At 42.3% G+C, this 12,783-nt stretch overlaps 1 protein-coding gene across 1 annotated transcript in view; it reads left to right on the top strand.

Moving 5' to 3' along the window:
* Positions 1 to 12,559, top strand: part of ARSB (arylsulfatase B) — a 163,341-nt gene extending 150,782 nt beyond the window's left edge. Inside the window, exons 7-8 of the mRNA XM_034656414.1 lie at positions 8,808 to 8,930; positions 9,728 to 12,559. Coding sequence (XP_034512305.1) covers positions 8,808 to 8,930; positions 9,728 to 9,993 — 389 coding nt within the window. The 3' untranslated portion in view covers positions 9,994 to 12,559. The remainder of the gene's footprint in view (positions 1 to 8,807; positions 8,931 to 9,727) is intronic.
* The last annotated feature ends 224 nt before the right edge of the window (positions 12,560 to 12,783 follow it).

Below are 12,783 nucleotides of genomic sequence, written 5' to 3'. Positions count from 1 at the left end.
CACTGGAAGATTAGAAGTATCCCCTGGCATCAGTCCCTTCCCCATTTGATGAGTCCATCACCCATCACTAATCAGTATCTTTCCAATTGGAGTTCAGCTGCAGATCCTTTTTTCCAACAAAAATGTAGAGAAGTATAATATATTTAGCAAAAACTACAAATTCTTCCTTAAGGGTTAACCAGCACTAATTGAAATGAAGACAGGGAACCTGGACCCTGCCCCCCTAACTCACTGTCCCAAAGACAACTCCCAAGGTGCTTCTCGAACCCCTTCTGGCTCTAGAGAACACACCCCCTGCTGAAAACCATGGACCCACCTCATTCTAGAAGCTCGAACTTCTTCAGATTTCCAGAGGTTGCTCAGATAAGGAGTTCTATAAGTTCACTACATATCATGTAAGACAGTGATTTCCTTCATTTGCCCAAAAATTTTTTGCTAATCTCCTTTTTTATATCCAATATCAATACACATGACCAGTCCATCTTATGACTGAGTATGTCTGTCTGGCCATAAAGTTCTATCTCAGGGGTGGCTGTCAGTTCTGAAGGAAAGAAAGATTTGTTTTTTGTTTGTGCTTCTCTTCGAACCCCTCGTTTCTGCCCGAGGTTAACAAATCTCCTCTGTCACGATGTTTGCCTGACTCTCAGAACGTGCTAAAAACCACTGAATTTTACACTCTAAAGGAGTGAGTTGTGTCATATGTGAATAGTATCTTAATAAAGATATTAGAAAAAGAAGTTTACTTTTTAAAAGTATTTATTTATTTATTTTTAAGATTTTATTTATTTATTTGACAGAGATAGAGACAGCCAGCGAGAGAGGGAACACAAGCAGGGGGAGTGGGAGAGGAAGAACCAGGCTCACAGCAAAGGAGCCTGATGTGGGGCTCGATCCCATAATGCCGGGATCACGCCCTGAGCCGAAGGCAGACGCTTAACCACCATGCCACCCAGGCGCCCCTACTTTTTAAAAGTATTTAAATTCCTCTCGTGCCTCCCCGTTGATGAGAAGAAAAGTGATAGTTCCTCGGGCTGGCTTTTCACTCCCTCGAGGCTGTTTTACTGCCTACCATCCGCCTGGCCTAGGCCTCGACAGCATTTGCCTGCCTGTCCTTCCGAGGCGCTCCATTGCGGAGACTGCTGCTCTCATTCTTCGGGCTGAAAGTGCCTTCACCTTCTGTTTGTCCAACTTTCGGTCATCTGCTGTTTCAGTGAGCATCGTCCAGTGCTGTCATTGATGTGCCTGGGCACGGGGTAAGGCCTTGGGATTATACGACTAAAGCAGACCTAGGCCGTACCCTACATTGCTTGATGCTGGGAGAGGGCTGGAGTGGTGGGTAACAAAAAGGCGCAGCTTCCAGGTCTTATCTGAAGTCCCACTTTCTTCATCTCTCCTTCCTGGGGGCCTCAGCCTGTATCGACGTCTTCCTACTGTGACCTTTTATAATATTTAGTGTCTGACCTTCATGGTATTCTTCCTGGTATTGTCTGTTCAGCCATTTCATATGTAACGTATGCTTGCAAATACACAGCTCCCTTGTGGATGCTTTTCTATTGCAGCTATAACAAATTATCACAAACTTCGTGGCTTAAAAGAACGCAGACCTATTGTCTGACAGTTTGGTTGGTCAGAAGTTCGAACTGGGTCTCACAGGGCTAAGGTCAAGGTTTCAGAAGTGCTGAATTCCCTTCCAGAGGGTCTAGTACAGAATCCATTTCCTTTGCCTTTTCCAGGCTCTGGTGGCCGCCCTCATTCCTTAGCTCATGGCCCCTCCTCCATCTTCAAAGTCAGCAACACTGCCTCTCGGACCCATCTCCCTCTGACCGAAGTCAGGAAGGAGTCCCTGCTTTTATGGACTCATGTTAGATTGGGCCCGCTCAGATAGTAGGAGATAACCTCACAGCTCAAGCTCCTTACCCTTAGACATATGTGCAAAGTCTCTTTTGCTCTGTAAGGTAACAAACATCCCACAGGTGCCAGGGAGGTTAGGATATGGACATCTTTGGGAGTCACTATCCTGCCTAGCACCCCATTTTTATACTTCTTTGTATTGCATATGAGATGGATAGAAAAAGATAAAATATGCAAACACTAACAATAATGATGACAGCTAATAATCTGTACATCAAAGTAGACTAAAAGGGGAAGGCATTGTTGGAAATAAAGAGAAGCTTTTCAAAATTACAAAAAGAAGAATCAGCCAGAAAATTATAATGCTTCCAAATGGGTAAGCCCATAATAATATAGTCTCAAAAAATAACAAATTCTCAGTCGCAGTAAGAAATTTTCTACATAACTCTCTCAGTAACTATTAGAACAAGCAAACAAACCAAAAAGTCAGTACAGATGTAAAATATTTGAACAGCATAGTTAACAAACTATGATATGTTTGGATCACTGCACCCAACAACTTGAGAATACATGTTTTTTTTCCAACTGAGAATGGAACATTATACAGTTGACCATATACTGGGCCATAAAGCAAGTGGAAACACATTTCCAAGGATTTAAATCATATTTAATACATCTAACATGGTTCTAAAGTTAGAAGTTTATTTTTTAAAAATCCATGGATCTATTTTTCTAATCATAATGGAATTAAACTGGAAATTAGTAACAAAAGGATAACAGGAAATTCTCAAATATTTGGGCATGAAGAGATACACTTTTGAACAATCCATGAGTCAGAAAGGAAGTCAAAATGAAAATTTGAAAATATTTTGATCTGAATTACAAAGGTGCATATTTAAAACTTGCATGATAAAAAGAAATTGGTGCTTGGATGAAAATTTCCAGCATTAAATGTATATATCAGAAATGAAAAAGTTCTGAAAATTAATTACTTAGGAAGTTATAAATAGAAGAGCAAATTAAGGGGTGCCTGGGCGACTCAGTCAGTTAAGCATCTGACTCTTGATTTTTTTTTTTAATTTTATTTATTTATTCGACAGAGATAGAGACAGCCAGCGAGAGAGGGAACACAAGCAGGGAGTGGGAGAGGAAGAAGCAGGCTCATAGCAGAGGAGCCTGATGTGGGGGCTTGATCCCATAACGCCGGGATCACGCCCTGAGCCGAAGGCAGATGCTTAACCGCTGTGCCACCCAGGCGCCCCCTGACTCTTGATTTTGGCTTGGTCATGATCTCTGGGTCATGAGATCAAGCCCCAAGTTTGGCTCTGTGCTGGGCAAGGAGCCTGCTCAAGACTCTCTCTCTCCTTGCTCCTTCTGCCCCTCCCCGCAGAAGAAGAAGAACAGTAGCAAATTAAGCCAAAAGGAAACAGAGGGAAGGAAATAATAAAGAGAAGAGGCAAAATTATGAAATAGAAAACAAACATACTACAGAGAGGGACTATTGGTAAAATCTTGGTTTGAAAAGACTAATAAAATCAATTAACCTTTAACAAACCTTATCATGGGGAAAAAAGTGAAAAGCACACACTGCCAATATCAGGAATGAAAAGATGCTACTACAGATGCTACAGACATTAAAAAAGATAATACGGAGATGAAAATTTGTATGAACTAGACAAATCCCCAATAAAGTACACTTTACCAAAACTAAGAAAAAGAGAAATAGAAGCTCTGAAGGGTCCTGTATCTATTCAAGAAATTAAATTAACAAATAACCTGCCCACAAAGAGAACTCTAGGCCCCCACTGTTTTACAAAAAAATGAACTCTTGCAAATATTTAGGAAGTAACATCCACCTTACACAAATTCTTCAGGGAAGACTTTCAATTCCTTTTATAGGACCAGTATAACCTTCACTCAAAAACATGACAATATTTCAAGAAAAAAATTAATAGAGCAATTTCTCTCTTAAGCATAAGTGCAAAAACCCTAAACTAAATGTGAATCCAGGAAATGTAGTCAATCCCAAACAAAATGTGAACCCAGTAATATATAAAAATGACAAGCATGATGAAAAGGGGTTTATTCCATAAATGCAAGGTTGGTTTAGCATTTAAGAATCAATAAATATAATTCATTTTTTTAAAAGATAAAAAAGAATAATTATGTGATATTTTCAGATGCAGAAAAAGTATATGGTAAAATTCAACATCCATTTATGATTTAAAAAACTTAGTGAATTGGGAGTAGAAAGGATCTTCTTTACTCCAATAAAACATAGCTACAAAATTTTTATATTGACATCATACTTAACAGTAAAATATTAAAAGCTCTTCCCCTGAAATCAGGAGTGAGATAGGAATTCTCATTATCACTACTTTTATTCAAATTTATACTGGAGATTTTGTCCAGTGACGTAAGGTAAGTAAAAGAAAACTAAGAGATACAATATGGGGGAGAAGCCAATGTCATTATTTGCAGATGACATGACCGGATGCATAGATAATCCAAAGACTCTGTAAACATAGGATCAGAATTAACAAATGAATTTTGTGAAGTCACTGGGACCAAAGTCAGTATCTAAAAAAGCCAATTGTATTCTTTTTTTTTTTTAAGATTTTATTAATTTATTTGACAGAGAGAGACAGCCAGTGAGAGAGGGAACACAAGCAGGGGGAGCGGGAGAGGAAGAAGCAGGCTCCCAGCGGAGGAGCCCGATGCGGGACTCGATCCCAGAACGCTGGGATCACACCCTGCGCCAAAGGCAGACGCTTAACGACTGAGCCACCCAGGTGCCCCCCAATTGTATTCTTATATACAACATCCAGAGTATGAAATATATTTTTAAATGTTGTTTATAGTAGTATTAAAACACATTAACCAACTAGGAGTAAACCTAAGAAAAGACATGTAAGACGTCTCCACAGAAAATCATAAACTATTATCAAGAGAAGATACAGGGATCCACCACACTCATGAATTGTAAGTCTCAGTATTTTAAGACAGCAGTACCCCAAATTGCTCCCTGGAGTCAATCCCATCATAATCAATATCCCAGCAGCTAGTCTGTGAAGTTTAACAAGCTACTCCTAAAATTTATATTGAAAATGCAAAAGGCAATAATGATGAAATCAGTCTGGAAGAACAACAAAGTTGGGCACTTACACAAGCAGATAGAAGAACACATGATAAATCTACAGTAATTAAGATAGTGTGGTATTAGCGTAAGGATGGACAAATACACCAGTGGGACAGAATAGAAACTCTAGAGCTTGGCTGTCCAATGCAGTAGTCACTCGTCACATGTGGCAGCTTAAGTTTAAATTAATTTCCTCAGTTGCACTCGCTGCATTTCACATGCTCAGTAGCCCCGTGCAGCGAGTTGTTGCCGCGATGGACAGCACAGACAGAGAACGTTCCTGTCGCTAAGAAGGTTCTCTTGGACCACGCTGCTTCAGAGACAGACTCACCACAAATGGAAATCAGATGTTTGACAGAAGTGTCCCTGCAGATGAGTAGAAAAGAACAGTCTTTTCAACAGTCTTGGTCAGATGAGAGCCATCTTTGAAAAATGAATCTCGAGTCCTACCTCACTTCACACACAGAAATCAATTCCCTGTGGGTTCTGAGTCTAAGTGCAAGAGGCTGTGGAACTTTCACGTAAGGGAAACATCCAGCAATGAAAATGAACGAAGTGCTGGCAACAGGCTGAGCCCCAACACCAAGTGTGAATCCCACCAACATTATGAGATCAGTTGGAGCCAGAAAGAAAAAAGAACATGCTGTATGGTTTCCATTTACACAAAGTTGAAAAGCAGGCGGACAGAAGTCTACTGTCGGATAGCAGCTACGTTTGAGAGGAGGGTGGAGAGTGGAGGCTGCCCATGCGGGCTTCCGAAGTCCTAGTAATGTCCAGTCTGCGGAGTGTCCTGTCTTCATCAGCGTCTTCTGTCACTTTTCTCGATGGGTGTTACTTAAAAATGTTTCTTAAAGCAACCCTTGGATTGACATGGAAAAAGAAAGATCATTCTTGCTGACTGAATGATTTTTAAAAAATGAAGATTCTGTCTAAAATGTTTAGATAGGCAACAATTTTAAGTGTGAAAGCATCAGGTACGGGGTTTTTAGAAAGGGAGACATTACTGATAGGAGGGCCAGTTAGTATGTGTTGTTAAGTTGGAAAGGTGTGCACCTTGCAACCAGACAGTTTTGCTTCTAGATACAAAACCTAGAGAAACTCTCGCTCATGTGCACAAGGAGACATGGGCAACAGTGCTCGTTGCAGGAGAGTTTATACTAGGAAAAAAAAAAAGAATAATTGAATTAACCAAAATGCCTAACAGAAAAATGGATAAATAAAATGTGATTTTTTTTTATATAGTGAAATACTAAACAGTCAAAAGGATGTATATATGCAAACAAAACTCAGAGCTCTAAAAATACTGTAGTGGATGAAAAAAGCGAGTTGCAGAATATGTATAGCATAAGATATACGGGGACATTTTTACAGTGTAAAACAGGTCTAGATATTATTCTCTGACGCACACATATATCACTCTATTTTTAAATGGCTGCAGGATACACTGTGCACTGAAAGCATGATAGCAGAAGCCTCGGGGGAGTGGGGAGGGGACCAAGATTGAGGATGGGGACAAATTGTCACATGGAAACTGTCCCTTCATTTCCCTTATTCTGCTTCTTTTTTTTTTTTTTTTAAAGCAAACATGACAAAATGTTAACATTCTAGGTGTTGGTCACAGGATGTTAGATTATTCCTTGTAATTTTCTCTTTGTTTAATTTCTCAATAAGAAAAAAACAGAGTTGGCATAATAGCACCTTCCGTCATTTAGTCTTAGACTTATTTATTGTTTAGGTATATTATGTTCCTGTTTGTTTTAAGAAAAAAATGTATATAAATATAAGTTTAGCCAAGACAGCTACATTTCCTCTCTTTGTTTATGTTTGCAAAGCACACTTGTTTGATTTAACATTCTCTGGTATCAAAATGTGTCCTTTCTGGAAGCTTGTGAGGAGTAAATCATGAGGGCTCACAGCCCCACTACAGCCTGTGTATGAAGAACTCATTTCCTACGATAGATATCCTCTGTGCCTCGATCTCGGCAAGCATCCGATTGTATCAGAGCCAAGATACCCACAAGCAGGCAGAGAGACAAGAAGTCAAAAAGATCTGCTAACGATTTGTTGATACGTGACTGTGAAGACCGAAGGTCTGAAACCACCCATGTTTATTGGCTCTGTCTCCAGTATGTCCTTCCCGGGTCATTTGCACAAGATGGACCAGAAGAACGGGACCCTTCCTTTTCCCTCATGGACAATGCTTCCCACAGGAAGGGGAGCAGCGCAGGAGTCCAGCTCTGGAAGGGAGGAGGGCAGTCTCAGAGTCTTTATGCCAGGACTGTGGACACATGGGCCGGCCGCCATGGTGGAGAGCGGATTGTTCCCAGTGCATCTCACACATACGCACACACAGCTATTCCCCTTGGGCAGGTGGTCTGGAAGCCTTTGGAAGTACACCCAAGGTGACTGCTGTGACCATGTTTGTTGGCAGGTAAATGTAGGCTGAAAACAGACTAGATATTTTAAACTAGATATTTTAAACATGCACAGGTGAGGTGGGGGCCTCCATACCTTGTCCTCACAGATACACCAGGGTCTCTGTTTTAAGGATTTTATTTATTTATTAGAGAGAGAGAGGAGAGAGAGCACAGCAGGGTGAGGGGCAGAGGGCGAGGGAGAAGCAGACTCCCCACTGAGTGGGGAGCCCAACATGGGGCTCCATTCCAGGACCCAGAGATCATGACCTGAGCCGAAGGCAGACGCTTGACTGACTGAGTCACCAGGGCGTCCCTCCACCAGGGTCTTTAACTTAAGTAGAACTCAGGTCTCTGTTGCAGCACCTTATTCACTCCTGACATGCAGACCACGGAGGGAGTTATCCAAAAGAAGGAACTGAGCATGCTCATTTCAGAATTTTGGTCTGATTTTGAGGCCAGCCTGTTCCCAAGATATAGGTAAGCACTCCGGTCTGCTCTCAGCTCGGAGGGAGCCCAGGGGGTGTCCAGCATGATCAGTGACGGGTGGTTTAGTCTTTCTAAGTCAAGGGTTAGTTAGTAGAAAGGCCTCTCTGCCACAGATCTGAAGCTATCTTCTCTCCAATCAACTTTATCAATAACAAAGGCAATATTTTTAGCTCCAAAAGTCTGGTCTCCATCTTTCAATTGGTTCCAAATTCAAGAAGGTGGGAGAGTAGGTACTATTAAAGCTCCCCTCAAAAACCTAATAATCAATTAGTATAAGACCCCAAGATGATAAAATAACGTAATCCATGATAATAACCAAGAATTTGTATAACCAATTCATTCTTACACCCATAATTATCCTGTTTGAATAGTTAACTGAGCATTGCTTAGTTACTTTTAGATTTCATCAGTGCGGTTAAACAAAGATAGTACTACTGATCATGGCGTGATTGAACTTTCATAGCTTGAGACGGACTCCATTAAAACGTACATGTTATAATCTATTTCATTATCTACATAAGTGTAAGTCTATATAGAAAACGTATTCACCAAAACGATCATTGAACAGCAGAAAGAAAAAAGGCACACATGGAAAATAAGCTATGTTCTGTTAGAGAACACTGTTCTGCATAGCGCCGGCTGGACGTTGGCAGAACATAGTCATTTTAAGGATGAATTAGTGTTCTAATCTCGCTGGGATTCCCTTTATATTTGTGGTGGTTTATGACTGATGTTTAATGGAACTAGAGCTTTCTGTTTATATGTAAGAGAAGATTCATTTCTGTGGTGGGATACACAGTTATACTCCAGCGTTGAATAAAAGCTACCGTTCTACAAGGAGGATATTAAATGTTGATTTATAACGACACGTTTCAATAACAGTGATCTGATGCTTCCACACTGTTTCTTCCCAGGTCCTGGGAAGAGCCTGGCTCCAGCAAAGGATGATTCATCTCATCCAGAATATTTCTCCTTCAACACATCTCTCCATGCTGCAATTAGACACAGGAACTGGAAACTTCTCACTGGCTACCCAGGTAGAATGCTGAGCATTTCCCCCCAGAACAGCAAGGAAAACTTTAGCAAAGTGGCAACTGCCTATTGCTGAACATACCTCTGGGGCTACTGAATGGGGAAGAATGGTTTGATCGACTGTCCTGACAAAAGAAGGCTGAGAATTAACTGTAGGTGGGGGAGAAAGCAATGCCACTCTAATGTGTCACGGAAAAGAAGGCTTTCAGAGATGTGTGGTTGTCGAGCCCAGCACGTCTAGCTAGCAAGGAGAATCTCTGAAAGCTACATCCTCAACCAGTTGCATAGCCCAGGGAGGTGGTTGCTTCCCCTGAGCACATTCTCTAAAAGTGACGTCTTTTACATACTTTTAAAATGTGGGGTGTGATGGCTAAGACTGTGACGCCGTTAAGCTGTGTTTATAATGATGACATTCTTGGCATTTGTGGCAAGACAATTCTTCTTTGTCTTGTAGCGTCGTGCCATGTATTGCAGGAGACCTTAGCTTCCCTGGCCCATGAACACTGTATGCCAGTAGCAGCTCCCCTAAGTCACGTGACAACTGAAAATTTCCCTGCCCCCGCCCCCACCTGCATGCACACACTTTCCTGGAAGCCCCTGGTTGTGAAGCTGTGGCCATGTCTAGTTAAAGCATCAGAAGTCAGAGTCTGAGATGGATGTAGTTACAGTTCCAAGGGTGGTGTCTTTTTTACGTGTTCCTGCCCACGTCCCCACTCAGCCTTGTCCCCTCGCCTCCTTCCTTGAAGTGAGAACCTGCCTGTGATGCTTCTCCCCTCAGTAAACTGTTGTATTTCTCTGCCAGGCTGTGGTTGCTGGTTTCCTCCACCGTCTCAAAACAATGTTTCTGTGATACCCTCGTCAGACCCACCGACCAAGACCCTCTGGCTCTTTGATATTGACCAGGACCCAGAAGAAAGATGTGACCTGTCAAGAGACCATCCCCATATTGTCAAGCAGCTCCTTTCCCGCCTGCAGTTCTACCACAAGCACTCAGTGCCCGTGCACTTCCCGGCGCAGGACCCACGCTGTGACCCCAAGGGCACTGGGGCCTGGGGCCCATGGTTGTAGGACTTCTGCAGCCTGGGGGAGCCAGACCACCTTGCTGTTACAAGTTGGACTTGAGGCCTTTACTCCTGTATCTCTCGACTCATTTGCTCTCCCAACTGGGTTCCCCTGGCCCTTCTTTTGTGCCTAAACCACACTGAGGTGTCTCATTGCAACCCCCAGTGCATTTAAGAAGCTGATAAAACCTGGAACACTCCTGTTGTTGGCTGGGGTGTGTGTCCAGGGGAGAGGGTGGCTGAGTTCAGCCTCCTGTTCCTGAGCCGTGGGACTGCTGGGAATTTGACTTGAAATAGGAAGTTCTCACTGAGTCCTGGAGGCTGGAACAGCTGGCTCTTTTTCCTCACAAGTCAGATGTTAGGTCTCCCTCTGCCAATAGCTGTGTTTTATTGGAGTGCCTCATGTTTCTTGTAACAAATGGAGGGAGCAGACAGTTTTTAATGGTTCTGTTGGCCAGGAGTTCTCCCTGTCTGTGAGATATGATGTTCAGGCATATTCTATGTGAATAACAGCCCCCTTGGTTCACCCCTCACTTACTCACCCTGTCAGTCATCTCATCACGGAGCATAAGGCCCATTTCATAGTTAATGTCAGCATGGCAATATGCCTTCTTCTTGGTTCTGGTTATGACAATAAGGAAATATGTTTTTATCCCCAGTTTTTTTTTTTTCCAGCCACTGCTCATTTTGTCTAGACTTCCTGCTACCCCCTCTCCCCTGTGGTTCTTCTCCTAACCTCCTTTTGACTCAGGCATCCTGTGCCTGGGAAGGCTGCTTCAGCTCTCCACTCTGAGCACCACCAGTTTTTGGAAGACTGCTGTGCTCTGCCTTCCTTTTGCCTCTAACCCTGAAGCTAGAGCCCCTGCCCAGAGAAGGCGGTCAAGTCTGGGTCTGCAGGCATGCTCGTGGTGGACATGAAAGGGCCGGGCAGGTGATGCTCAGGGCTGTGTCATCTGTTTGGTGAAGACTTTTCTAAGTTGCATGGAGTTTATTATCACGATTGTGGCTTTGTCTCATAATGTATTACAAGTTGCACACTCTTCCCTAACAATGAGGAGAAACCCCAGGAAACAAAAATTTTGTCCTGGGATGATGGAAGTGGGCAGTTTGAAAGGAACTGGCCGACATCTGAGATACCGGGCCTCAGTAAAGCAAAGGAGGGCACCTCCACGTTTCCCTTATTTTCACTGCTTGTACTGAGGTTCTGGGATAGGGGAAAGAGGAGGTGCAGTTTGACCTGCCAGCCTGATGTCCTACTAATGTGGATCAATCCAGATTAACCCTCAAGAATGTCAGACTCAGAGAACTATGTGCAAAAGCTATAGTCTTTTCCCCATGAGCTCCACTGTTTTGTTCACTGCTCATCACCGATGCCTGGATCAGTGCTTGTTACAAAGAAGGCAGTCAGTACTTTTTTTTTTTTTTTAATGAATGAATAGACAATTGGACAAATGAGAAAGCTGCACACCATGGAAAGTGCAGTGAGCTAAACACATCCTCCAACTGTTGCTTTTCTGTTCTCAAGCTGCCCTCCTGGGGTAGGAGCCGAGTCTACATATCTGGATGGCCACGGACACTCCATAGTGAAGCCATAATGTCCTCTCCAGGAGGGAAAAGGGGAAACATGCCTGCCAAAGATGCTCTTTTGGCAATAATCCTCCGTTCTATTCTTCATAGGACACTAGAAACTAAAACCAGCCAATAATGTCGTATAGGTCCTTGTGTAGCCATCCTTCAACTCAGTAGAGATATTTTCTGGTCACTACTAACATGTATTGTATTAAAATAAGGTGATTGGATGGAAATGGTGCTAGAACTAAAGACACCTATCACCAGCCTTTACCCCACTCCTGGGCTGGCAAACAGCTGGTCAAAATGCCATCACCTACCACCCCCATACCTGTGGCAGATACTATGAACTAACTGAGCCCAGATGTTCCTCTGGATCTTTCTAATCCCAGTGTCTGTTAACCCCAGAAGACTAGAGGTCATCTCTACATGACACCCATTCACCCCCCCTGCTGTGCTCCCAGGGCTGCCCCAGTTCTAGTCCACTGGTGACCAAGTACAACATGGATGTTCTGCACTCAGTGGACTTAAAGGGAGTTGTAGAAACTAGTTGTTGTAAACCTTTTATTTGAGATTTTATTTTATCCATAGTAGAATGTATCTCATTAGGTTTCTTTATTCTGTATAAGAATGTGAACAGATTCATATTAATGTTGTTTCTCTCCAGATTGGCTTACCTCTAAAGAAACATTTTATCGATTTAATTGTTTTTCTTTGTTACTACATGATTGTTCCAGATCTGGGGAGGAAAGGGTTACTTTATCCTTTAAAATGTGTCAATGGGGAGTTTCCATTTGAGAGATGAAAAAGTTCTGAAACGGGACTGTGGTGCTTTTGGCACAACAGGCCACCAAATTGTGTACTTTAAAATGCTGAAAATGATAACCTTCATGTAGTTTTACCACAATTTTTTTTAACGTGTTGGCCCATTTTATGGTATGTAAATTACATCTCAATAAAACTGTTAAATAAATATAGCAAAAATATCAGAACTGAAAGAAATGTGTCAGTCATTGCCCCAAGAGTGCAAACTATAAAATAAGTTATTGAAGGGAAGTCAGGAGAGGGTAGGAGTGAATATAAAGTGATATTAAGAGAGTGTATTTGTTCTCTATCGACGTATAACAAATTACCCCAACATTTAGCAGCATAAAACGATAAACATTTATTACTCCACACACTGTATGGGGGTCAGGACTCTAGGAGTGGCTTAGCTGGGTGGTTCTCG

This window comes from Ailuropoda melanoleuca, chromosome 3 (genome assembly GCF_002007445.2).
Source record: "Ailuropoda melanoleuca isolate Jingjing chromosome 3, ASM200744v2, whole genome shotgun sequence".
NCBI lineage: Eukaryota > Metazoa > Chordata > Mammalia > Carnivora > Ursidae > Ailuropoda > Ailuropoda melanoleuca.
The sequence above is the reverse complement of the archived record's forward strand: the minus strand, read 5'-3'. Positions and strand labels throughout refer to the sequence as shown.